Source organism: Ctenopharyngodon idella, chromosome 18, assembly GCF_019924925.1.
Source record: "Ctenopharyngodon idella isolate HZGC_01 chromosome 18, HZGC01, whole genome shotgun sequence".
Taxonomy (NCBI): domain Eukaryota; kingdom Metazoa; phylum Chordata; class Actinopteri; order Cypriniformes; family Xenocyprididae; genus Ctenopharyngodon; species Ctenopharyngodon idella.
This window is the reverse complement of record NC_067237.1, coordinates 21,846,283-21,872,422: the sequence shown is the minus strand read 5'-3', so window position 1 is coordinate 21,872,422 and position 26,140 is coordinate 21,846,283. Positions and strand designations below refer to the sequence as shown.

The 26,140-nt window shown below is 37.7% G+C and overlaps 1 protein-coding gene across 1 annotated transcript in view; it reads left to right on the top strand.

Moving 5' to 3' along the window:
• The window catches only part of hydin (HYDIN axonemal central pair apparatus protein), a 74,533-nt gene extending 51,791 nt beyond the window's left edge, over positions 1–22,742 (top strand). Inside the window, exons 36-81 of the mRNA XM_051871125.1 lie at positions 396–473; positions 596–763; positions 852–1,216; positions 1,686–1,799; positions 1,936–2,093; positions 3,225–3,378; positions 3,608–4,021; positions 4,117–4,314; positions 4,442–4,503; positions 4,584–4,766; positions 4,849–4,968; positions 5,096–5,255; positions 6,066–6,238; positions 6,377–6,575; positions 6,721–6,823; positions 7,123–7,222; positions 7,353–7,521; positions 7,629–7,864; positions 7,943–8,045; positions 8,146–8,350; positions 9,274–9,503; positions 9,641–9,792; positions 9,877–10,072; positions 10,172–10,277; positions 10,824–11,051; positions 11,258–11,613; positions 12,031–12,191; positions 12,277–12,371; positions 12,516–12,729; positions 12,872–13,075; positions 14,229–14,355; positions 14,445–14,610; positions 14,804–14,951; positions 15,061–15,268; positions 15,413–15,634; positions 15,731–15,900; positions 15,981–16,179; positions 16,267–16,422; positions 16,954–17,234; positions 17,383–17,602; positions 17,784–17,993; positions 18,880–19,043; positions 19,500–19,650; positions 19,739–19,969; positions 21,347–21,571; positions 21,978–22,742. Of these exons, the coding sequence (XP_051727085.1) occupies positions 396–473; positions 596–763; positions 852–1,216; positions 1,686–1,799; positions 1,936–2,093; positions 3,225–3,378; positions 3,608–4,021; positions 4,117–4,314; positions 4,442–4,503; positions 4,584–4,766; positions 4,849–4,968; positions 5,096–5,255; positions 6,066–6,238; positions 6,377–6,575; positions 6,721–6,823; positions 7,123–7,222; positions 7,353–7,521; positions 7,629–7,864; positions 7,943–8,045; positions 8,146–8,350; positions 9,274–9,503; positions 9,641–9,792; positions 9,877–10,072; positions 10,172–10,277; positions 10,824–11,051; positions 11,258–11,613; positions 12,031–12,191; positions 12,277–12,371; positions 12,516–12,729; positions 12,872–13,075; positions 14,229–14,355; positions 14,445–14,610; positions 14,804–14,951; positions 15,061–15,268; positions 15,413–15,634; positions 15,731–15,900; positions 15,981–16,179; positions 16,267–16,422; positions 16,954–17,234; positions 17,383–17,602; positions 17,784–17,993; positions 18,880–19,043; positions 19,500–19,650; positions 19,739–19,969; positions 21,347–21,571; positions 21,978–22,487 (8,792 nt within the window). The 3' untranslated portion in view covers positions 22,488–22,742. The remainder of the gene's footprint in view (positions 1–395; positions 474–595; positions 764–851; positions 1,217–1,685; positions 1,800–1,935; positions 2,094–3,224; positions 3,379–3,607; positions 4,022–4,116; positions 4,315–4,441; positions 4,504–4,583; positions 4,767–4,848; positions 4,969–5,095; positions 5,256–6,065; positions 6,239–6,376; positions 6,576–6,720; positions 6,824–7,122; positions 7,223–7,352; positions 7,522–7,628; positions 7,865–7,942; positions 8,046–8,145; positions 8,351–9,273; positions 9,504–9,640; positions 9,793–9,876; positions 10,073–10,171; positions 10,278–10,823; positions 11,052–11,257; positions 11,614–12,030; positions 12,192–12,276; positions 12,372–12,515; positions 12,730–12,871; positions 13,076–14,228; positions 14,356–14,444; positions 14,611–14,803; positions 14,952–15,060; positions 15,269–15,412; positions 15,635–15,730; positions 15,901–15,980; positions 16,180–16,266; positions 16,423–16,953; positions 17,235–17,382; positions 17,603–17,783; positions 17,994–18,879; positions 19,044–19,499; positions 19,651–19,738; positions 19,970–21,346; positions 21,572–21,977) is intronic.
• The last annotated feature ends 3,398 nt before the right edge of the window (positions 22,743–26,140 follow it).

The following is a 26,140-nucleotide window of genomic DNA, read 5'->3' as shown; positions in this document are numbered from 1 at the left end:
TCTGCAAACATTGTGTTTTTATGCTTTAGTACAATCAAAATAATTACAGTACATAGAGAACTTTTAAAGGCAAATTTTTGATGGAAGTTCACATTTTAGACATGTTTAGTTTTGCATGCATGTGTCAGACCTATCCTTATGATTTAAAATGAATTTACACTCAAAAATTAGTTAAAATAGTGTGTCTTTTTGTGCTGTTTGTAATAAACAAAGGATATTTGCTTGTGTTCTGTCAGACTGCCGTTTTAGCCATAACTTTTTAGCTAAAAGGTTTTAATTTATAATTGATGTAGAATTTTATAGAAGACAAAAACAATTCTGACATCTGAGTGCATGATCACAGGTTTTTCCATTTGGCATAATTTCAAATGAATCTAATCTCACCTGTTTTTAAGAATCCGCGGAAGGTCTTGCAGAAGAAGACAAGGGGGAGACAGCTGAACCATGTGAGGGTGAAACACTCGGTGGTAAAGGTATGGTTCAACCGAGGGCAACAGTAATTTAAATGCATTTGCATTCTTTATGAGATTGGTATTATAATACGGTACATTATTACAAACACATAAATGATAATACACTTGTCTTATTCTCAAAGGCCTGACTAAAGACAACATCAGTGCTGGCACTGCAGTGGGGGATCTGGAATACGACCCTGTGTCCAGAGCTATCGCACGTCACATGGGCATTGATCTTTCACCAGAGGGCAAGGCTGCCCTAAATCGCCGGGGCATTGCCATTATTGTGCATGGCGCTCCTCTGTCAGGTAAGTTGTCAGGTATATTTTTTCAAAGCACAAAATTATTGCATCTCAGTTTGTTTGCTCTGATGTAAATATACGCATCTGTGTGCAGGTAAAACAAGCACAGCAGTTACTCTGGCTAAGCACTATGGGGCGGCGTGTCTCAGTGTAGATGAGGTGGTGCAGGAGGCCTTGTCATCAGGGAGCAGCTCTGCAGCTCTGAGGGCAAGAGAACTATGTGCCAGGGCTGTTGTGGTGTATGCTCAGAAGGAAGTGGAGGAGTCATCGACAGATATGATGGCAACTTCTGGTCAGGGTGCTGGTGTTCTTAGTGTCGAAGCAGTTGCCAAACACACGGCAGAGGGCAGCCAGACCAGTGATCCTAAAGTCCCGCCGTCATCTGCCTCAACCCGCAACAAAACAAATGTCACAGGACATTCACAGAAGAATGGCAGCTCTGGACCTGCTGCTTCAGTGGTACATACATTTTTAGGCCTTTTCACTTAGTCACATGCATATCAGTGAAAAAATTCTTTATTCAATCAGTATTTTGGTCTTGTTGGCCAGTAAAACTATTAAAACAACTTCAGTTTACTTGAGAAACATCAGTGCATAAAACAAAAAAAAAAACAAAAAAAAATAAGTAGCAGCAAATCAGGAAATTAGAATGATTTCTGAAGGATCATGTGACTCTGAAGACTTCTGAAAATTGAGCTTTGCCATTACAGGAATAAATTACAATGTATATTAAAATGCATTGAAATAGAAAACAGTTATTTTAAATTGTAACGATCTTTCACAATATTAGTGACTTTACCTTTTCCCATACGTTAATGTAGTAAGATACTGTAAATAAAACATGCTGTAATGTGGATCTTTTCTGTACTGGATCATGTATGAATGAAAATAAATAAATATTTAAAAAGTGTGTGTTTTTGTGTTACAGACAGATGGTCAGGCACACATGCATCTGAGTGTCAGTCAGAATGAAGAGCTGGAGCTGAATAGCTGCCTCCTGCCTGATGATGTGTTGGTAGAAATCCTGTCAGAGAGATTGCAGGTGAGAGGCTGCTACTTTGTGTACATTTGATTGTATACCCTATACCAATATCTGATATACGGATGATCATTTATGTCAATCATAGCATATGTAGACAGCGCATAGTGATTTTGTCTTCCTTGCCCCCATGTCATAGCTTAGCGACTGTCACCGTGGTGTTGTGATTGACGGATTGGAGACACTGTACAGCCGCACTCTAAGTAACACACTCCAGATCATCCTGAAAGCATTCAACAACCGTCGCCATATTTATGTTATCGACCTCTTTAACAGCTACACTGCCTTCAAGCTCAGGTGCTCTACACCCTTCTGACACTAATTCAACATAAGATTCTTTTTGTTTTTGAAGTACACTGGAAAAATTGTTTATCATACAGCAATCTTATATTCCAGAATGGGGATTCTCAAACTTTTTTTGTCAGCTGAACCCCTTTTGACATTAAATATTTATTTGAAGTACTGTATCCCTTGAGATTTTAAGTAAATATTAGAGATGCACCGATACTAAATTTCTCCACCGATACCGATAGCCGATTATTTTGAGTGATATCTGCCGATACCAATAATGATACCGATAGTTTAGGGGTTCTGCCTTTTATACCTTCTTTTAAATGAATGATAATTTCATTATAATTAATCATTATATTTTTAATTATTATATTTTGAAAGAAATGTAAATAAAAACTTTATTATCTCTGTTTCATCACATTAACTAAATTCTGAAGATTAAATTAATATTAACTTTCTGAATGTTATTAACTCATATAATTACTATTAATATTGAACATCAAACTGGTTTCTTAGCATTTTCTTTACACAAAGACCAAATGCTGTGCATTTTTTCTGCTCTCTTTTGATTGACAGTATATATAGGCCCTGACTATCGGCTGTTTTTAAACTATCGACCGATAGCCAGTGGTGTGAAAATTCGCTTTTATCGGCCGATACCGATTATTGGCCAATATATCGGTGCATCTCTAGTAAATATTTCAATAATTTAACAACACATTCGCATGTTCATGGTTCTCTGATGTCTGTTAATGATCATGTGACATGCAGTTAAACAAAGCATTTAATTTTTTAGTAAGTGTTTTATTAAGTTAGAGATACAATACTAATATTTATGATTTAAATGTTTCACTTCAAAGAGTTCTTCACACTCAATTTTAATAAAAGAAAACAGTTGCACTTTATTTTACAAGTACATGTACTTACAGTGTACTTACCTAAGAAAATACTGGGTATTATAAGGCAACTACAGGGGATAAGGTGAGGTTTAGGGGTAGGTTTAGGTTTAGTACCTAGTTATTACCCAGTTATTGTAATTACTGTAATAAGCACATTGTATGTACATGGGGAACAGGACTGTAAAATAAAGTGCTACCAAGAAAACTGTACATAAGACCGAATTGTGTATTATTTTAGAGAATCGGACAAGTTTGACGAAGAACAAGAAGCGAGAAGACAACAAGAGCTTGAGAATTTAAGAGCAGATGAGATGACACCTAGTGAAGACTGTGATACCAGACCACGAGAGGAAGACCCTCTGCCACTTTCTGAGGACCTACAACAAGAGATGGTTCGTTTGAGAGTGGAATTGACCATATGCGTACCTTAAAAGTACTCCTGTGAAGCCTGAAGATGTTTCAGATTTTAGTAACACGAGTAGATGAAATGCATGAAGTATTTGACTTCCAATCAAGATCAAATGTATAATTTCTGTACCACAAGCAACACCAACATTGTCCAGTTATGTTTGAAATCTAGTTTTAAAACCTTTGCCGTATTTTGTTGTTCTCCGTCAACAGTCCAGTGAGAGAGACAGACAGCTACTGGCCCGATTCCATCTGTACGAGCAGAGCCAGACAGAACTCCAACACATTATTCAGTTCTGGGACCGAATACAGAGTCTTTTATTACAGCCCATGGCCTCCGAAGGTCAAGAGACCAGAGACACCATGGACTGTCCTCCTCCCTCTGCCAAGAAGGGCAAGAAGGAAAGAGAGAAGGAGAAAGCTGAGAAGGAAAAGATGAAGGTGGAGGCTGCAGATATGAAGTCACCAGCTCCTAGTCAGACCCAAGTGTCAACTGATGGTGCCGAAGACTCAGAAAAGATGCTGATGCTTGAACCCATCCCCTACATATGGCTTTATATGAAAGAGAAGGAAAAACTGAGTGCACTGGAGATCATCAGTAGCATGAAACTACCCTCCCATGAAGAGGTAGAATACTTCAGTTTCAATTTGGAATTTTTTACTTTGTGCAAAGCTTGTATCCATAGAGTATGAAGTCATTTTTTAAATAATTTTTCTCACAGGTTTTAGATGGGCTAGGGTTAGGACCTGAAGGTCCACCCATCCCACCTCCTGTGATATTCTCCACAGTCCCATACCCCAAGATGAGATCAGTGCCCAACACAGAGCTCTCCAGCAGCTGTTTTACCTTTTTGATGCCCACGTCATGTGCCGACCTGTCAGAGAAGAAAGAAGCAGACCTGAGATCAGAAGCTGCACAGGTAATAAAGTCTCAAAGAAACTCTCTTTTACATATCTAAGGCCTTGTCATTTATATGTAACTTTAATTTGAACAAAGAAAAAGACTTGTCTGATCTAAATTAAAGAAATCTACTTGTCGTTTTGCAGGAAGGCATGGCAATTGCTAACACATCTAATCCTGGCCAGTGTATACCTTCTGAAGAACAAGGGTACATGAGGTCCCTCACACACAAGCACATGTACAATCACAAATTAATAGAACCATTTCAAATCTGTTGTTCTTTTACAGACTCACTCATTTCCGCTGGATTGTACCACCAAATGGAGAAGTTAACCTAAGGATAAGGTTTCACTCTTCTGTTCTTGGAAAATTTGATCAGACTTTCAGCTTTGAGGTGATGGGGACCAAGCAATGTTATCAGCTATACTGTAGAGGAATTTGTTCTTACCCATCTATAAGCAGAGACCCCAAGTGAGTGACACTTCAGTAAGAAAATATAGTTATCATTGAACTTGGACATGTACGAATTAGTGTCTGTGTGTTTATTTAATAGGATTGTGTTTGCACACTGCAAAAAGATCCTGCGGCCTGAGAGTGGACTCCAAAAGACTTACATTATCCAGTCAAACCTGTATGAGTTTGGACCTCTACTGTGTGGAAAGACCAGGGACAGGTGCTGGAATTTATTACCAAACTAACCCTTTTGCATTATTGGGCGTCTTAACAGTACTTTCTCTTCTATAATAAATGTGTATCTATATTAGGTTTTTATTAATATAAATGATATTATCCTGACCCAGGTTTAAAGAAGGAAAATATCCCGAGAACATGGAGAAGTTTGTAATTCACAACAATTCTGAAATGAAGGCGGAAATTCATTTTTGCTTCGAACATGATACCAAGGCTACCACTTTCCTTCTTGACCCTCCAAATATGACACTGGAACCCAATGAGCGAAAAGTATGCACATTTATATTTCTTTTTGCACAATTTTTTGGGGTCGTTTGAGCTGTATGCCATTTTTAAATATGTAAAATATATTAAATTAGCTGTATGTAGAGTTGTCAAAAGCACACATTTCGGTACCAAGTCGGTACTGAAATTTTAAAAATGTGACGCTTTGAGCGTTGTTGAGTGGATTCGTAAACACCTCTGATTGGCCGTTGTGTTCACGCGCTCATCGTCCTTGTGATTGGCTTCAATGATCAATGCTTCAAAAACATGTTGTAAATAGTCATCAACGACGCACTTCACTGAGCACTTATACAGATACACACAGGAGCGTTTGAAAGCAGGTGTCTATCGCTGATAGATGCCTGCTTTCAAACGCTCCCACTTTCAGAATGCTTTCAAATTCAAACACTGCTTTCAAATGCTCCCGTGCGTTGATCATGTAGCCAATCACAGACATATCCGATGAGCACGTGAACACAATGGCCAATCAGAGGTGTTTACGAATCCGCTCAACAGCACTTAAAGTGTCACATTTTTATAAAAATTTCAGTACCGACTTGGTACCGAAGTCTGTACTTTTGACAACTCTAGCTGTATGTGCTCCAAATAGACTTGACAACTATTTCTTATGTTTGTCCATCACCTAAAGCCCAAATCAGGTTTTGAATGTGCACACTTTGATACTTTTCTTTTTTAACCACATTTGTACCATCTTTAGTCTCATTCCTATCTGAACAATAACACTAGCCTTCAGTTTAACACCAGGCTTTTACTCAAACTCTCCTGTCATTATTGTCATTAATATTCTCCTGGCAGGTACTGATGGTGTGGGCATACCCAAATACCCCCAAACATATAGAGGACAGAGTGGTGTGCTGCATCAAGGGGAACCCAGAGCCTGTTGTTTTCCGTGTCTCCTGTGTAGGAGTCAGGCCTGAATTGGAGCTGGACCACAAACTGCTCCAGTTTGACAAAACTCCACCATACAGGTCTACTACATTTACTTCAGCTAGGAATGTGATGGTTGCTTGAAACAATTTTATTTAACTGATAATTGACTTTTGTTCATAATTATTATTAATCAGAAATACTTCAGATGACTAAATCTTTTCATATTTTTCCTTCAGAAAAGAAACCCGGAGTTTGTGTCTACGCAATAACACCCTCATGCCAGCTGCTTGGAGGCTGAGGGGCCTGGAGATGCTTGGGGATGAATTCAGCGTGTCTCAGAACCAGGGCATCATCATGCCTCATTCTGAGTTCTGCGTACACATGTATTTTATAGCTAAGCACCCCATCAAATTGAAGAGATCCATTTGTTTAGAGGTACTGCAGAATAAAAGTACTGCAGTAATGTTTACAAATGTGAAGGTTTCCTGGAGATGAAGGGTCAATGTAATCAATTATGGTGTTTTACTTAGTATGCATTAGTTTGTGTTCATGTGCCTGATAAGGCATGTTTGTTTACCAGGTGTCAGATGTTGAGAACATTCTTGGCATTGTTCAACATTCAGAGAACATTCAGATTATTGCAGAGGCCTATGATATTGCGCTGGACATAACCATTCCAGAAGGTACTTAACCGATAACAGCTCATTGGTTCATCACACTATAACATTTTCCAGCTGCAAATAATATGTTAAAGGGATAGTTAACACTAAAATGAAAATTCTGTCAGTGTCATCATTTACTCATCCAAACATGTGTGATTTAAATGTATGTACTGTATGTATGTATGTATTTAAAGAGTGTCTACATTCAGTGTGTAGGGAAAAGAGTGACCAGTATTAATTTCTCCATTTTGAGTGTTGGTAAATGAGCTTTCATTCACTGTTCTTTTATTCATTTGATGCTGTTTTTGTATTTGCTGAAGATTCTGATGGTTCATTAGATTTTGGAACAATCAAAGTATCAGAAGAGGTCAAGCGGTCAATTAAGTTGGAAAACAAAGGCAAATATGACATAGGCTTTAAGTGAGTTACTATATAGATATTTAATCATATGTTTCTGTTTTAATAAAAAACAAAAATAAAAAAAAAAAAAACATCACATGTCTCTAATGTTTCTTTTGTAAATAATTTTCTTTCCAATATTAACTTACAGATTTACACTGGAGGCCACAGAGCCAGGAATGCCAGATCTGAACTCGATATTCTCCATCAGTCCTCAGAAGGGCTCTCTACGCCCCAACAATAAACCCAGTAATGTCCAGATTGTTTACCACCACAACAAGGAGATGTCCATCAGAGATAGCCCAATCCTTTGCTGTCAGGTCTTTAATCTTAACACTTAATAGATTCTTTACCATGCAGTATTTTTTACATTTTAGCTCTGCTGTCATCAAAAAATAACTGAAGTGTTTTATCATATGTTCTCAAGGTTATTGAGCCCAATCTGGAGGGTGGGGAGACCATTAATACTATACCAATCAAAGTGTCAGTCCAGGCACTTTTCTCCAAATACAGTATCAGTCCCAATAATGATATCAACTTTGGCCCACTGGTGTATGGCTCACGTAAAAAACAGACTCTCACTGTGGAGAATAAAGGCAACTTTGAGATGCGTTTTTACATTAGGATGTGTAAAAACGCCTCCATTCCCGCACAGAGGAAAGGGTATGGCTATTGTTTACAATTAAATTAAATTAAATTATGTTAAATATTACATCTTCTGGTTCTTTTTGTTTTTTTAAGCTTGGGAAGTAAGAAACCATCAAAAGACAGTTATGCTACAAAACCATCCAGTGCCAGTGAATTACGACACAATATGCAGAATGAGTTTGGCATGTCAACACAGGTAAGAAACAATATTTCTTTATTTACAGTTTTTGATGGAGTGTACAATACATGTAATGTATTACAAATTCTGTTTTATATGCATGTTGTTTTTTTTACAGATACATTTGACATGTGGTGTTTTCTCATTGTCTCCATGCTTTGGGATTCTGGCACCTGGAGCCCAACAAGTAGTTACTGTGGATTGCAAGGCAGAGCATGAAGGTAGTTGGGAGGAATGTCTAGCAATAGACATCACTGACAGAGACCCCTCTGACAACCCAGACGGGATTCCTTACAAGCTAGTTACAGAAGTTTGTATGCCAGGTTTGTGACTATAAATGATTATGTACTTTGATTTTTTTCTTTCTTTGATAATAGATATGATTTGATGGTGTATTCTAATTACTTTATTAACTGCAAATCACCCATATAACTGCCAAATGGCTTAAATTGTATCCGGTTGTTAAGTCTGACGTCACGCGGCAGCGCTTCCGCGTCCAAACGCTCTATCTCATACCACAAGAAAACAACAAATGGTGCTAATATACACACGATGTGGTGTAATACTACCAAAAAATTATAATCATAACCTTTATCTCCATACCAAAATCCCAGATGCCCAGACAGTGATTCATCTTTTATAAATCGTTAATATATTGTCTGTGACGCTGTAAACACGGAGACTGTTGTGTAGACTGTTAGTATTTTAAATGTTTAACTTTTTAAAATGTTAAATGTTTATTATGAATAAATAGCGCTCATAAACGGCCGTCGAGATGGCATTCTCAAGTGAAACGAGTTGAGGCTTGGACCCGGACACGGTGTTCCTTACGTCACGACTTAACAAGCGGATAAAGAGGAAACATCATTTTAATCATAACCTGTTCTTGAAATGCTTTGTTTTATATTAGCCACCCATTATTTTGATTACATTGAATCTACCCACAAATATCTACCTATGGTGCATGCCTCTGGATTTAATGGGCCCCATGGTGCAGGTGCACCCTAGGACTCAGTGGGTCCTGTGGTGCAGCTCCACCTCTAGGCTCAGTGGGCCCCATGGTGTAGCTCTGCCTATGGGCTTAGTGTCTCATGAATGATGTGTGAATGAATGACTTGCTGGTGTGTTTTATAATATTACAAGAAATACAGCCTCATGAAAAAAGAAAAACAAATATTGCTGCTTAAAAAAAATAAAGTACCTTAAAGTTCTTGTATAGTTTAAATGATCACTGTACCGTTTACAGGAATAGCAAGTACAGACATTGCTTCTATCTTTGAGGAGCACCGTATCTGTAAGAACAGTAGCATGCTGCAGTGTGAGCAATACCGGGACAGTATGGGTGTCTATGTACAGGACGAGAACAAGTTTGTCTTCAACAATGTACTGGTGGGTCAATCAGCCAAAGCCAAGTTCCGGCTGACCAATCCTGGAAAAGTGTCTTGTGAACTCAACCTGGCGATCAAAACAGTCAAGGTGTGTTTGTGAGAAGTGGTTCTATCACTATTTACGTTATTCTGCAGAATATTTATAGCGGTTTTGAAAAATTTTAACTGTTATTGGGCCAATTGTTGCTTAACTATCTTTGCTTAACCTGTTTTTGATTGTTCTAGACGACAACGCCCAATGCTGAGATTTTTGAGTTGACCCCTACCAAGATGTGCATCCCCAGCCACTCTTACGCTTTTGCCACCATCACTTTTTCTCCTTTGACTATGCACACATATCAGGCAGTGTTTGAGGCAGTTCTGAAAGGGACCATAAGGTAACTGCTCTCGGTGCATGTTGAATTGTTTAGATGGTGATTCAGAGTTTCTTGAAACTTTACTCTTTCTATTTTGTATCACAGTCAAACTCCTGCCCACAGACCCAAAGCTCTTGTGTTTGATCTAATGGGTGAAGGCAACTTGCCCTGCATCACTGTTCTGAGACCTGTTCAGAGGACTAATCGAGGTCAGCCAGTGCTACAGTTTAAGCGCTTATTGGTGGGACGAGGGCAGACTCTTCCACTGGTGATCAAGAACAATGGCAATGTGCCGGCACAAGTAAGATCAGAATTAGTTTATGATTGAATTGCTATTTCTCTTACTTGAAAGATTCTTACTTATTCATTGAAATAATCGATTCTCTCATTGTATTTGTAGGTTAGCATTGTTCTACAGTTTCACCTGGAAGTTTTCACTCTAAAAGCTGCTCCTGGCACTGTATGCAGACTGGCCTCCTCACACATAGAGAGCAATCCTGGAAAAGGCAAGCCTTAAACACAACTAAAATGTGTTACCACCATAATTTCTGCACAATGCTGTTATGTCTTGTTGTCCAAATAACAGCTATGAAACTATCAACACAAACAGCAGCAGATTTTTTTTATTTTATTTTTTTTTTTGGACCTTGTTCCATTTCATTAAATTGGGTATCATTGTTTATAGGTTATGTGAGGGATCATTTAGAGCCTGTTTTATCACAAAATACAGAATAATCAGTACCCTGACCAAACAATGCAGCCATTGACCAATCAGAATCACATATTCTAGAGAGCTGTGTAATAAACTAAAAGAATATTTTAAAATTTAATAAAGTCATTTCAAGCTTTATGATTATTCCATTTTTACAGAGTGCTGTACGAGAAGGAACAAAATGTTATTTCTTCCATGACTTGTGTATAAACATTTAGCTGGAGACAGGCAACGATAAGTTAGTAAATTGAAATAAAGAGAACATTAGCATGAGATATGCAAAAAAAAAAATATTAAAATCAAATGTATGTGACATAACTGCATTTTTGATCCTTTTCAGAGGCACAGCTAGCTCATGTAGCCTCTCTGAACCTCATGGCTGGGCAACAAGCAGAATTCCAAGTCGGGTTTCATCCAAAGGTGGCTCAGAAGTTTGAGGCCTGCATGAAGTTAATGGTAAGGGATAACCAGTATGATCAGACAGAGGTGCAGCTTGTGGGCGAGGGTTACCATGACATCATCATCCTGGAGAATATTGGCAGCAAGGCTCAGCAGGACAGTAGTGAAAGTAAGTAGTGCATAGGATATGTAGTTTTCCTGTGCTAAGTTCTGGAGACTAAGTTATTGTTGCTATCTTTTAGAAAATTATAGTATTTCAAACATTCTAAAGCATGATTAAAAATAAAAATTGTACTATTTATTTTATGAATATTTTTGGTTTCAACACCCAGAAAGTGTTATATGGTAATTATCCCTTCTGATTGCTCCTCTCAGGTCCATCTGACCTTCTGGATTTCAGAGATTGTCATGTGGGCCGCACTTATCAAGAAACTTTCACCATGACAAACCCAAGCAGCTCCAAGGTGCTCCGATTTGAATGGCTTCCCAATGACCCACAGCTGAGTTTTTCTCCACAAGTTGGCCACCTGCATGCCGAGTGCTCCAAAGTTGTGACTGTGACCTTCTGCTCAGAGCAGCCAATAGTGCTGAATGCACAAACAATAAAATGTAAACTCAGCAGTATTACCTTTCATCAGCCTGTAGATCAGGTCCCAGACTGGGATGATTGTCACAGGACTGTTAAATGGGTGGATGCAGACAAGTCGTCACAACAGCCAAACAAACGGAAGGTGGGTTTTGTAGTATGAGTTATAGAAATGACAATGGCACAAATTATAATAAAGCAAATACAGTAATTCATCTATAAAAAGATTGCACATTTGATCTGCTTACTGGAGGAAAGTTCATTCAACGCAAACATTTTGACAGTTTAAAATAAGAAATAAAGTCACATTGTGAGATATAAAGTCACAATTAGAAGAAATACAGTCACAACTGTAAAATATGAAGTTGCAATTGAGAGATATAATATGGCAGTTATTAAATAAAAGTCAATTGCAAAACATGAAGTGACAATTACAATTAAATAAGTATTTAATTAGTGGGGTTTTTACTATGGAAGCATGTGTCCATCTATCTTAAAGATCTTAAATTAGAACTGACTTTACAGTATAATTCTTACAATCTCATCCCTGTTCTGTGATCAGGTTGTGGCGACAGACCCTGAGCCTCCTCACTCTGTGGTGGAGAACTCCTCAAGAGAGATGGAGCTCATGGTTAGTGCCACTTGTGATTATGTCAAATATCAGTGTGATACTGGACCCATCCGCTTCAAAGACACAATGCTGTACCAGACCAGAGTCTTTCAGTAAGTTTAAATGCACTCATATGATAGCTAAAAAATTAATTTGGACAGATGAATGTGTTTTTATAAGTGATGTTATGCTTGTTAGGCTCCAGATGGAGAACAAAGGGAGTATTAAGCTGGAGTATTCCTGGCAGGTTCTAATGGAGACGTATGGAAAGACGACATGCTTTGAAAATAGAGGTAAAACTTCAGCCTTAAAAATGTTTGCATTGTGGTGTGATGCATGTTGTTACACGTTACTGAATTTAATGTTTTTACATATTCACTTGATGCAAGGGGAAAAAAATCTGTATTAATGTAATTGGAATATATCTGATGGATCAGGTAGGACTTCTCGCTCGGCTCAAGGCAGTAGGACACCAGAGAGACCAGCAAGCTCTCTGCAGAGTGTGTCTTCTCTACTGCTAGGAGACCCAGAGCTTCCTCCCTTCAGTGTTGATCCTGGAATTGGGTTTATCAGCCCAGGAGCGAGTCAAACCTTCCACATTCGATTCTCCCCTCTGGAAGTAGCTGAGTTTGAGGCCAGTTTGATCTGCAGGTCAGACACTCAGAAAGACTCCTATTATTTATAGACACATAGAGTGTATTATTCACCTGTCAGATTTAAAGAATTACTAACACTGTCTGAAATTTACTGATTATGATTTACTGCTCAGTTACATACTGTTTTTAAATTGTAGCATCCCTAATCTAAAGGACGAGCAGAGTCCAGTAATCGCTGTAAGTGGGCGCAGTTTGCTGCCATACTGTCATTTCCACCTTAAGGATTCAGACTACCTCACTGGAAACAGGCGGAACCCTGACCCCCACAGCTCGCTCACTGTGGACCCCAATACCAGGGTAATAGAGTTCACCTCAGTGGGTATTGGCACTTCTGTCTGCAGGTAAGACATTATAAAATGGATAGATCTGACTTTGATTAATAAACCATAAACAATTATATAATATGTATATAAAAAATCTGTTGTACTGCTTAATATTTTTGTGAAAACCATGATACATTTATTTCAGGATTATTTGATGAATAATTTGTTCAAAAGAACAGCATTTATTTGAATCTTTTGCAACACTACATATGTCTTTACTGTCAGTTTTGTTCGATTTAATGCATCATTCCTGAATAAAAGTATTAATTTCCTTTTTTTCTTTTTCTTTTTAAATCCCCTAACTGGGGTGCATTTCCCAAAAGCATCATTAGCCAACTATGGTTGCAAGTTCCAGATTGGATTTGGCGTTTCCCCAAACCATAGTTCCAATGAATATTTGCAAACAGCGTCGCAAACTTATGTGGTTGGAACTACAGCTCTCGAGCTGGGGTTATATGCATAGTTTGTAGTTAAAATGACATGTGGACTTAAAAACATTCTATATCTTTCATCCCATTTAAAAATCTATACATTTAATCTATAAATTTCAGCGTTTTTGAATCAATCCAAACATATAACACAGTCCAAGAAATACAGGCAAAGAGTAAACCAGACCAATGAGCAGAAAAATCAAGACCATGAACACAGGAAACCAGGACAGTGGTCAGAAAAGCAGTAGACGCATACAAGACTTAGCAATGAGTGACTGAGTTAACTGGGTTTATATAGGCAGAGTTAAACAAGCTAATGAGACACAGCTGTAAGCAATCAGGCATGATGAGTCTGAGCAATGGATTATGGGAAAAGCAGTCCTTGAGGGGATGACAATAGTCTGGGTTGGAGTGCCCTCTGGTGGCTATCAAAAGCACTCCAGCTGGTGATCATGACATCATTAACTACAGTCCTATATTGTTGAACTAATATAGTTCAAATGACAGATGTGCAGCTGGATTTGGTAAACTGTCATGACTAACTAGTTAGTTTCTACAACAATGCATCATCATACTATGGAGTTTAAGCAGTGCGTTACATCGTTGTACAGGAAATGCTCCCCTGAATGATATACTGTACTCTATATATATACAGTATTCTGACAGACAGTCTCGTCCCTGATTTAAAATATGGGTGAGTGATATGATACACAAATAATGAATACATTATTTTCTCTCAGGGAATTTGGTATTATTAATCCCACGAACAAGCTATACTCTTTCATCTGGAGATGCGACGACTCAGGCAAATCTCCTTTCAACTGCCTTACACCAAACATGTCCATTCAGCCGGGGAAGGAAGTGAAGGTGTTTTGTTTATTTTAACAAATAATGGTGCAAATATTCTGCTGGTCAGATATGCATTAATATCAAAGTTTCATCTTTGTTGTTTTCAGGCCTCATTTGAGTACCAGGTTCTCAACCTGGATTTAGTGGAATCCTTCTGGACCTTCTTAATTCCTGAACACAACTTGTCTTTGCCCTTTCTGCTGGTGGGCACCGCTAATGAGCCTATAGTCTATATTGATCGAGCCCATCTCAATCTGGGCAGCTTGCTACTAGGTGAGGTTTAAAAAAAATGCTCAATTCTGACATGTTAAAGGGATGGTTCAGCCAAATATAAAAATTCTGTTATCATTTACTAACCCTCATGATGTCCTTCTGTGTTCATTCTGTGGAATACAGTGGAATATATTTTGAACTGTTTTTGTCCATACAATGAATGTCAATGGGATCCATGTGCCTTTATGTGCAGGTTTTGAAGCTCATCAGACTGTTTTTGTGGTGAATGGAGAAGATCAACCATTCCATTTTATGGTCCAAGAATCCTCCTGCCACTCTGAGGGCTACCAGGACAGCTTAGTGGTAGAGCCAATGGAGGGAACAATTCCACCCAAAGATAAGTATGTTATTGCATTTGTATAAAGTCTGAGACATAATGTTTAATGTCTTCTTTTGGTCAAAGCCCACCGTATGATCTTGTTTACACCCCTTAACATCTGCATGCAACAGGATCCCGATGGTCATACGGATCACTCCCACTCGTGAGGGACATGTGGCTTTTAATCTAGTAGTGACAGTGCAGAGGAAGCTCCAGCCGCTGACCATGAACGTAAAGGGAGAATGTTACAGCATGAATGCTCATGTGCGATATGAGAGCCCTGAGGGATCAATCACAGAGCTCTCTTCACACCAGATCCATCCGGTGGACTTCAAACAGGTAAAAATTTATGTGAAGTCAGTTATGAATTCATAGTGTGTGTGTGGCGGTATGTTGTGTGAAAGATTCGTCTTTGGCAGAGTTCCAGCACAAAATGTTTAGATTAAGCTTCCTGCCAATTCCTGTCATCTGTTCCCTGAATAGGTGGAGTTAAACGATAAATCCACATGTACGTTTGTGGTGTCCAATCCTGGGAAGTTCAGTTTAGATGTTGAGTATGATCTATCTGGGCCAGCAACACTGCAGCCCCACCTGCAAGTGGAACCTAAATTGGACACGGTGGCTGTAGGTGGACAGAGTTCCTGCATCGTGACCTTCTGCCCTCAGCGGAAATGTGTGCTCAAAGATCTGACTTTTTCCATTAAGGTAGACTCTGTCCTTTTTTATTGTCTTCATCTCATTTACATAATTTGTTTTATTTTCCATTTTATAATTTGTTGTCTTTATTTCCTCTGTTTATAGATAAAGAATGGACCGACATTCCGTTGCGCCCTGATGGGTTCAGCTATGACTCCAGACCTGGAATTTTCTTTCCTCAAGCACAACTTTGGAAAGCATTTCTTATACTGTGTTGGTATGGTGCCTGCTACACACACACTGGTGATTAGCAACAGAAGCAGCAGAGGAATCAGGTAGAAAACGTTCAAAACTAAAACCGTTTTTATTTTGCATGGTAATGGTTTGCTTTTATAATATGATGGTATTTATTCAGTCTAGACTGTTTGTTCTCCAACACACCCAACCTGGAGGTCACCTTCACCCCTCAAGTCCTTCCTCCTGGTGGCTCTGTAGAAGTTCTCTTCTCATTCTATCCACGCAAAGCAGTTCGTTACCACGAGAAGGTGGTTTTTGAGATGAATAATTGTGCCAAACAAGTGGTGGAGATCCTGGGACAGGGCATTGAAATGAAGGTGACAAAGAGGGTGTTGGAGTTTTGAATTATCATACTTATCTGCATCCTGATATACAGATATTCATTCTCCAGTTTTTTGTCTTAGATTAATTTAGAAGACTCAGCACATAAAGTGGTCAATTTTGGAGCTCTGCAGATTGGGCAGCGAAGTCAGAAATTGGTCCCTCTGGTGAACAACAGCCACTCTTCCCTGACTTTTTGTCTTCGCCGCCACTCTGATAACTCTCTCCAGGACTCAAGGGTAACTCGCGCACATGCGCTCTCTCTTATACACTACTTTTCCAAAGTTTGGGGTCAGGAAGATTTTCTAATGTTTTTGAATAAAAAAGTCTCTTATGCTCACCAAGGCACCATTTATTAGATAAAAAAAAAACAGTAAAACATTAATATTGTGAAATATTATTACAATTTAAAATAACTTTTTTATTTTAATGTATTTTAAAGGTCCAGTGTGTAATATTTAGGAGGATCTATTGACAGAAATGCAATATAATATACATAACTATGTTTTCAGTGGTGTGTAAAGACCTTACATAATGAACCGTTATGTTTTTATTACCTTAGAATGAGCCATTTCTGTCTACATACACCGTGGGTCACCTTACATGTTAAGTCGCCATTTTGCGCCGACATGTTTCTACAGTAGCCCTAAAAGGACAAACTGAGTCACATGATCAATGTTATGATGTGGTCCCAGACATGTGGACCCGAGTGTAAATACATTCCACTGCACTGTATACATTAGATAAAAAGAATCATTATGCTTTTTCAGATCTTGTCAGTTCGTCCAGAGGGGGAGGTGACACTTAAAGAGGGGGGTGGCCGCTGTGTGGTGGAGCTTCTCTTTTCTCCTGAACAGCGCACACCTCCCTTCACAGAGGAGCTGCAGCTGGAGTGTTTAGGTGCTGTTCGCCCCCTGCTGGTCATGAAGGGCTGCTGCCAGGGGGTGGAGGTCAGACTGGACACAGACTACCTGCAGTTTGGAGCTGTGGTCCAGCGCTGCCAAGCCACCCGTCGTATTATCATGCAGAACACAGGAGACATTGGTGCGAGGTACACATTCATTGACTGGTTGCATCTAAAACGTGTAGCTGATTCTGTAAATTAATAAATCTGAGTGGCAAAATATTAAATGGACTCAAATAGAAATATACTGTATATTTGTATTTCTGCATCTTCAGCTTTTCCTTGTTCTCTTCAGATTCAAGTGGGATGTAAAGAGTTTTGCTCCAGATTTCATCATTTTTCCTGCTGAGGGCTACATCACCCCAGGGATGGAAGTATCTCTTGAAGTGACCTTTACCCCTACGGAGCTGAGTCAAGATTTGCGCTATGATGATCTCTTCTGTACTGTAGAGGGGGGGAAATCGTTAAAACTCACACTCACTGGCTCCTGCATTGTCCCGCAGGTTGCAACAGAGGTAGGTGGCTGCAGAGGCCGAAGAAAACACAAGTCTGAATGTGACAGTGTGTAATAATTTTCTTTAATGAGTACTGAAACCTTGTATATTTACTAATATTAGATGTGCTGATAAAAATGTTGAAGTTAATGGCCAGGACTATTCATTATCTTTTTCTTGCTTTCTCTTTTTGTTTGAGCAGGTGGTGAATTTCGTATGTCAGGTGCGCAGTCAGTGTACTCAGTCTCTGGTTCTGCCCAGCCGCATTAACCAGCGCTGGACTCTGAAATGTGTCATAGAGGGAGAGCACTGGAGTGGGCTGCCCACTCTCCTCATTGAGCCTTCACAGCAGAACACCTATGATATCACATACAAGCCACTGGTCATGACTGCAGACGGGGAGAGGCATGAGGTATGACACTCTCCACACAAGATGAAGGCTCTTTCCATTCATTATTCTTGAAACAGTTATTCAATAGGGGTGTAACGAGATCCACCAGTGATGAGATTTCTCGTCGAGGATGAAAAGCTATCTCGTGATATTGCCAAAAATTTGGTCTCTGTTTGCACTTTGAATATTGAGAGAGTACTTTGATTATGGTTGCACTTACTGTTTGCACTTAATAAGACTAAGAGAAAACTGTTATTCATTTTTATTTATAATCAATTTGTGGAAAGGAGTTCAGTTTGGAGGCCAAAAGTTGTAGAAGCTCATAAATCATGTACAGTAAGGTCTGAAGAGATTTTTTTTTTAAATCATACAGGAGAGAAGCCAGTCAGTTGAGTTTGTGGCAAAACCTTTTACAGTGTTTGAGTATTGTTGTCTTTTAATACATATAATTCATACACAGAAAGTAGAACTGACATGACATTCAGTACAAGATGATTAATTAAAAGACTATTTTTCTAGTCATGAATTTCGTCATTGAGGATTTCTTAAAATACTGTGTAAAACCTCATCTCGTCTCGTTTTCATGGACTCAATCATGTGTCTCGTCTTGTCTCGTGAGCGGTCTCGTCACACCCCTACTATTCAACTATTAAATTTAAAACAAATGTCCAAATTGGTTTTTAAAAAATCCCATAGCCACTGGAAAAGTTACTGTATTCTCAACGGTACAAAAAATGTAGATGTTTTCCACTTGTAATGATTTCATTTTCCTCTGTTGTATTAAAGTCGGCATGAAATGGAAGTTGTGATAGTCCAATGTTGTGACGTAGATTTTATGAAAAGGCTTCTTGACCAATTTCCACAATTTTCTGGATATATATATATATGACACCTGTCTCTGGTGCAGGGCTCTGTGTTCTTCTCCTTTCCTGATGGCAGTGGAATACTGTACATATTGCAAGGCACAGCTGAGCCACCAAAGGCTGAAGGCACAATAACTGAAGAGATCAAATGCAAAACCCACCACACACAGACAGTACCTGTCCACAACTGGCTGCCCAGACCTCAGAGGTACCTCATCCACATGAAACATATACATGCAAATTATGCATCACAATGCAGTATTTCACAATCATTAAATGTCATTTATTTCTTATTTTTCAATTAATTAAATACACGTTTATTGCAAAGACTTCCAAATGAACAGAAAGATGCTAGAATTAACCTACAGAAATTATATTTGTTGCGACATGCAAAATTCCATAATATCCTAAACTTTTCTTGTCTTACTCTGCATGCATTACACATGAACATATGCTCATTGGACATGCATAAACATTGTTAATCCTGAAAATACCCATAAAACAGCCACACAATACAGTGCCTCTTGGGATATGCTTTGTAATGATTATAAAACCTTTCATTGACCGTAAATTCTATAGCTACGGTTGCAAATTCAATTTTTCTACTTAGCTACATCGTATAATTTATGTTTGATCATTGTGTGTTTTATATTCTTCTGCGCAGGTTCCGTGCTGTGATGGAGCTCATCAAACCAGATCGTTCAGACGGCATCGTTTCCCTGAAGGGCCTGGAATACATTGATGTGCCTGCACTGGATACAAAGAACTACAAACTCTCCTTCTTCACTTATAAAGAGGGCCAGTACAATGCTAAAGCAAGTGCCATCATACACCCATAAAAATGCTAATACAGACTACTTTGGATTTATGACCCATGAAATATCATATTTCTCACTCACACAGGTGACATTCAAGAATGAGGCAACAGGCGAGTTCCTATTCTACAATCTCAACTTTAAAACGACAGCTCCGGGACTGATTGACACTATAGAAATGGCGACCCGGGTGAGGCAGATAACATCAGGATTCGTGGAGGTGGAGAACCCTCTTCTTGTGGATGTGTCATTCTCTGCAGAGTGCCAGAATTCAGACATCAGTTTTCCGCCACAGTTTCTTGTGCCTGCTCAGTCTAAGGTAGGTATACTTTCAAAAACACTAAGTTAATACTAAGTTGTAAAATAATCAATTTCAGTTTAACAGAGCCCCGCACATGAAAAACGGATTAGCAAATAAAGAATTTGTTCCCACAACATTAATTTATGGCCGTTATATATTAGTTTTACATGTCATGTGCGGACCTTTGTATTCTTTTAAATGGATAGTCCACCCAAAAATGACATTTCTGTTATAATTTACTCATCCTCACGTTGTTCCAAACCTGTATACATTTCTTTCTTCTACTGAACACAAAAGAAGATATTTTGAAGAATGTTGATAATTAAAAGGTTAGTTCACCCAAAAATGAATTTTGAAATGTCATTAATTACTCACCCTCATGTCGTTCCACACCCGTAAGACCTTCGTTCATCTTCGGAACACAAATTAAGATATTTTTGATGAAATCTGATGGCTCAGTGAGGCCTCCATTGCCAGCAAGATAATTAACACTTTCAATGCCCAGAAAGTTACTAAAGATGTATTTAAAACAGTTCATGTGATTACAGTGGTTCAACCTTAATGTTACGAAGCGACGAGAATACTTTTTGTGCGCCAAAAAAACAAAATAACGACTTTATTCAACAATATCTAGTGATGGGCGATTTCAAAACACTGCTTCATGAAGCTTCGGAGCTTTACAAATTTTTTGTTTCAAATCAGTGGTCCGGAGCACGTATCAAACTGCCAAAGTCACGCCCCCCCAGTGGTGAACCATTTAAATTTCGAAACACTTATGACATAACGAAGCCTCGTTTACTGAAATCACATGACTTTGGCAGTTTGATACACGCTCCAAACCACTGATTCGAAACAAAAGATCCGTAAAGCTTCGAAGCTTCATGAAGCAGTGTTTTGAAATCGCCCATCACTAGATATTGTTGAATAAAGTCGTTATTTTGTTTTTTTTGGCGCACAAAATGTATTCTCGTCACTTCATAACATTAAGGGTTGAACCACTGTAGTCACATGAACTGTTTTAAATACGTCTTTAGTAGCTTTCTGGGCATTGAAAGTGTTAATTGTCTTGCTGTCAATGCAGGCCTCACTGAGCCATCGGATTTCATCAAAAATATCTTAATTTGTGTTCTGAAGATGAACGAAGGTCTTACGGGTGTGGAACGTCATGAGGGTGAGTAATAAATGACAGAATTTTCATTTTTGGGTGAACTAACCCTTTAAACAGTTTCGGTTCCCATTGAATTCCATTGCATTTTTCTGTTTGTACAATGGAAGTCAATGGGAACCGAAACTGTTTGGTTATCAAATTTCTTCAAAATATCTTCTTTTATGTTCAGCAAAAGAAAGAAAGTCATACAGGTTAAGAATGATTGTTGATTGTGTTTTATTACTTAGGTTACATTGACATTTGAATATCAACCTCTGTGTGAGGGGGAGTCCGCAGCCCGGCTGGTGTTGTACGCGGCTGAACTCGGACACTTCTTTTATGAGCTTCAACTGAAGTCTCTGCCTGCACCCCTTGAGAAGCCTTTATATTTCAGAGCACCACTTGGCAGCAAACACAGTGTCACAGCTAAGTTCACCAACTTCTCCCGTGTCAAGACTGAATATATTTGCAAGGTAGGAGACCCTACTTTCCCATTATTATCTGGCAGATTTTATCTTCATGATAAAAGCATTTAAAGAGACAGTTCACCCAAAAATGGATGAACATCATTTACTCACCCTCAAGTTGTTCTAAACCTGTATGCATTTCTTTCTTCTATTGAACACAGAAGAAGATATTTTTGAAGAATGTCAGTAACCAAACACTTGATGGACTCCATTGACTTCCATAGTATGGGGGGAAAAATACTATGGAAGTTAGTGGGGTCCATCAACTGTTTGGTTACTGACATTCTTCAAAATATCTTTTTCTGTGTTCAGCAGAAGAAAGAAATTTATACAGGTTTGGAAAAAACATTAGCAGCATAAATGCTAATATTTTTGCTATAATCATTCCTCTCAAATCTTGTTTCTGACTCAGACGGACAACCCGAACTTCACTGTGGAAAAGAACATTAAAGTAGCAGCGGGGAACCAAACTGGCACAGATGTCAGTGTGGTGGTCCATTTTGAACCTTGCCAGGTGGGAGACATCCAAAGCAAACTCACCATCTCCTCAGACTTTGGAGGGGAGTATGTCTTCCCTCTGTATGGCACCTGCACCCCACCTAAACCTCAGGGTCCCCTCATCATCAGCTTAGGTTCCAGTGTCTCTATTTCCTTTAAGAATGTCTTTCAACAGACCACCACCTTCTCCTTTCAGGTAGACAACCCTGCCTTCACTGTCAAGGGCGCAGAGACAATTTCACCTCAAAAAACTCAGCACATACAGGTTACATTTGATGGCCCTCCTACGGGCTCCAGAGGCCCATGTCACGGAAAGCTGACAATATCTTGCCCACGTATAGAGGGCCATGGACAGGGCATCTTCTGGGTTTATTACTTGAAAGGTTACTGCCCAGAGCTTCCTTCAGAGAAAAAAACATCATGAAGAAAAAGGCATGCTATTCTTTGCATAAAATGATTCATGGTAGTGGTTAAAAATTGATTGAATATTGAATATTGCTTTTTGAAAAATACAGTAAGTTTCTTGGGCAGTTCAGTTCTTAATTTGTTCTTTTCACATAAAGATTATTTTATTTATTTTAGTGCATCTTTCGGTTTGAAGGAATATGCTGTTTTAAACAAAACACAAATTTATTGTAAAGACTCAAAATGAACAGAAAAAATAAACATTTCTGTAGCACTCAGGTTTGCTGTTTGAATTACACCAGTCATCTATCAAGTTAACTGCTGTAGCTTCTGGGTGCTCTTCTTTAGTCCACCAGGAGGTGCACTTGTTGCTCTTACATCACCTTTAACATGTCCTATCTACTGAGGCATGATGGGAGGTATATTCCCTCTAGGATCATGACTCAAATACAGATATTTTGTTGTTGTGTGTGACTGTTTCATACCCATATGCAGTAGATATGTGTGGATTTCTCTCTCATTTTCCCAGCCAAGCCTTCCTGCATACTTTTTAGAAATGATTTCAACTCACTTCTCTGGCCATATCCAAATCTCAAATACAGAAACTGGGTGAGTGGAGTGATCACATATACAGGCTGACGTTAGATGTTACTCTTCATATGTGTGTTGTTATTGTTAACTAAAACGGTAACACTTTACAATAAGGTCTCATTTGTTAACATTAGTTAATGTATTAACTAACATGAACTGACAATGAGCAATACATTTGTTACAGTATTTATTAATCTTTGTTAATGTTTGTTAATAAAAATACAGTTGTTCATTGTTCATGTTAGTTCAGAGTGCATTAACTAATGTTAACAAATACATTTGATTTTAATAATGTATTAGTAAATGTTGAAATTAACATTAACTAATATTAATAAATGCTGTAGAAGTATTGTTCATTCTTAGTTCATGTTAACAAAAGTAGTTAACTAATGTTAACTAATGAACCTTACTGTAAAGTGTTACCACTAAAACTATTAAAATGTTCGTTGAAATAAATACTAAAATAAAATATAAAAATTAAATTAAAAACTTAAAGTTAAATAAAAATGAGAAATGTTGCCTTGGCAAAAATAGATAGTTGAAGTACTAAAATAACAAAAACTGAATTAAAATTAAATTAAAGATAAATAGAAATATTAAAAAAAAAAAACGTATAAAAATGTCAAAAGCTCATAACAAACTTACTAAAACTACCAAAAGTAAAATGAAATCTAAAAATATTAAACTAAAAGCTAATTCAAAATAATAATAATAATATATATATATATATATATATATATATAGTCAAACCAAAAATTATTCAGACATTTTTGATATTTTTGATATATTTTTACTAGTGGGTGCAGGACACTATAGTTCATTTATAAAGTGAGGATGGCAAAATAAAGTAAACTGTGACATATTATACCCAAAAATCCTTCATACAGTGGACTACCAGTAAAATTGATAAAAATTTGGAACCAAAAATTATTCAGACACTTTGACCTGACCATGTTTTGCTTAAGTGTTATCTGACATAATTAAGATTATTTTTTTCTGACACAGTTTAACTCTGAGATCTTGTCATATTTTATTACCATTTTTTAAACTATAGTAAATAAACTGTATTAATGAATGAAATGTTCAAGGTTTCTGAATAAATTTTGGTTTGACTGCATGTGTGTATATATATATATATATATATATATATATATATATACACACACACACACACACACACACACACGAAAATAATAAACTTTATAGTAAATATTGCAATTTTTTAAATAAAAAATATTGATTATAAAATTACTAAAAAATTAATATATTTTATTGTATTTTTAATTTTTCGATTCCTTTATTATTGTTTTATTTATCTTATTTTTCTACTTGTTTAATATATAGTATAAAATATTTGTGTATTCACCTTAACAATGTACATTTATCAACTACTAGCTGAGACATTTATACAGTCCACTAAATATAATATATAAACGTACACATATATTATCTTCGAGTTTGAAATAGTCAGAATGGCAGTCTGCCTCAGTGTGTCCAATCTCAGGTGAAAGACACATCTCCAATGTCTCTGCATCTGGCTTGTCAGCCTCAAACTGAAAAAGGAGGCAGAAAAACCATTCACTAGTTTCATTTTGCTCCCTGCACGTGCCACGATATACCACTGAGTTTGTTTACGTGTGGAAAAGAGAGGCCTGTCACCGGCACACACAAACTGGCTGCAAGGGGTGTTGATCTGAGCATGTCCAAAGACAAGGGATTACTGCTTGTTGTAATTATCTGAGCACCCTCTGCGGTGAAGATGGAGTAACAGGTTGCTGTGAGTTGCCCTACATTAAAGTGATGCATCCAATCACTTTTTTTATCTGTTTGGCTAAATGCCTCACTATAGGAACGCGAACTGCAGGGGGGTTGTACTTGGTGCCAATTAAATAAAGGCCCTTTTAGTTGGAATGACTTAATCACCCCTCGTAAAGGGCAGGACCGGGGAGCCTTTCAACAGTCTTTCAACTCACAAAGGTCATTTCAGACCATTATAGAGACAGTAAGGTAATGAGGGATTTTCTAAGGAGTACCCACCCCAAAAATTGCAAGCTGCTGTTTTTTTGTTTGTTTGTTTGTTTGTTTGACCAAGTGATGCAAATTCAGGATGTTGATTAAACAACAGATATCAACAGCCTGTATATATGTGTCAAAATAACAACATGAGTGGGTTTGGGAAGGTCAGAACTACCAAATTAAGGCTTGAACTCCCCCAAAATGTAAAAACAAAATGTTGGTTTGGTCTCTATATCTCCTTCCCAGTGGAGGTCCGGACAATATATATATACACAAAAATAATTAAAAAATCCTAAACAGTCAAAATAGTCATCGAAGATTAGGATATTGGGCCCTCAGAGTCAAAGCAATGGCATCTGAGAATTTTTTTTCTATGAAAAATAAAAATATTTCATCAGTTGAGCCCAATTAGATATGAATATTAAAAGGTAAGATCTGATTTTTATCAAGCTATTATTATTTTTAAATTTAGCCTACATATCTAAGGCCATGTGACAGAAAAGATACTATTTGGGGGTTCAGGGTTTTCCTCTTAACTTAAACGCAAAAAATGCTGGGTTAAAAACAACTCAAGTTGGGTTGAAAATGGACAAACCCAGTGACTGGGTTGTTTTAAATGTTAAATGTTCGCCCCAACTCAAAAATTACTGTATTGCTTGATTAAAATGAACCCAAAATATGTTGGAAATGAACACTTATTAATATGTTTAATAAATGAACATTTATTAATAAGTTTATTTAGTAATAAACAATAAACATTTATTACATTGCTTATTAATAAATGTTCATCTTTTGATTATTATTTTTGCCTCTAGTAATTGTGTCTGATTTTTAATTGCCCACCTATTTGGGGGTTCATTTTAAAGGGTTAGTTCACCCAAAAATGAAAATTAAGTCATTAATTACTCACCCTCATGTTGTTCCACACCCGTAAGAACACAAATGAAGATATTTTTGATGAAATCCAATGGCTCAGTGAAGATAATTAACACTCTCAATGCCCAGAAAGCTACTAAAGACGTATGTTTAAAACAGTTCATGTTACTACAGTGGTTCAACCTTAAT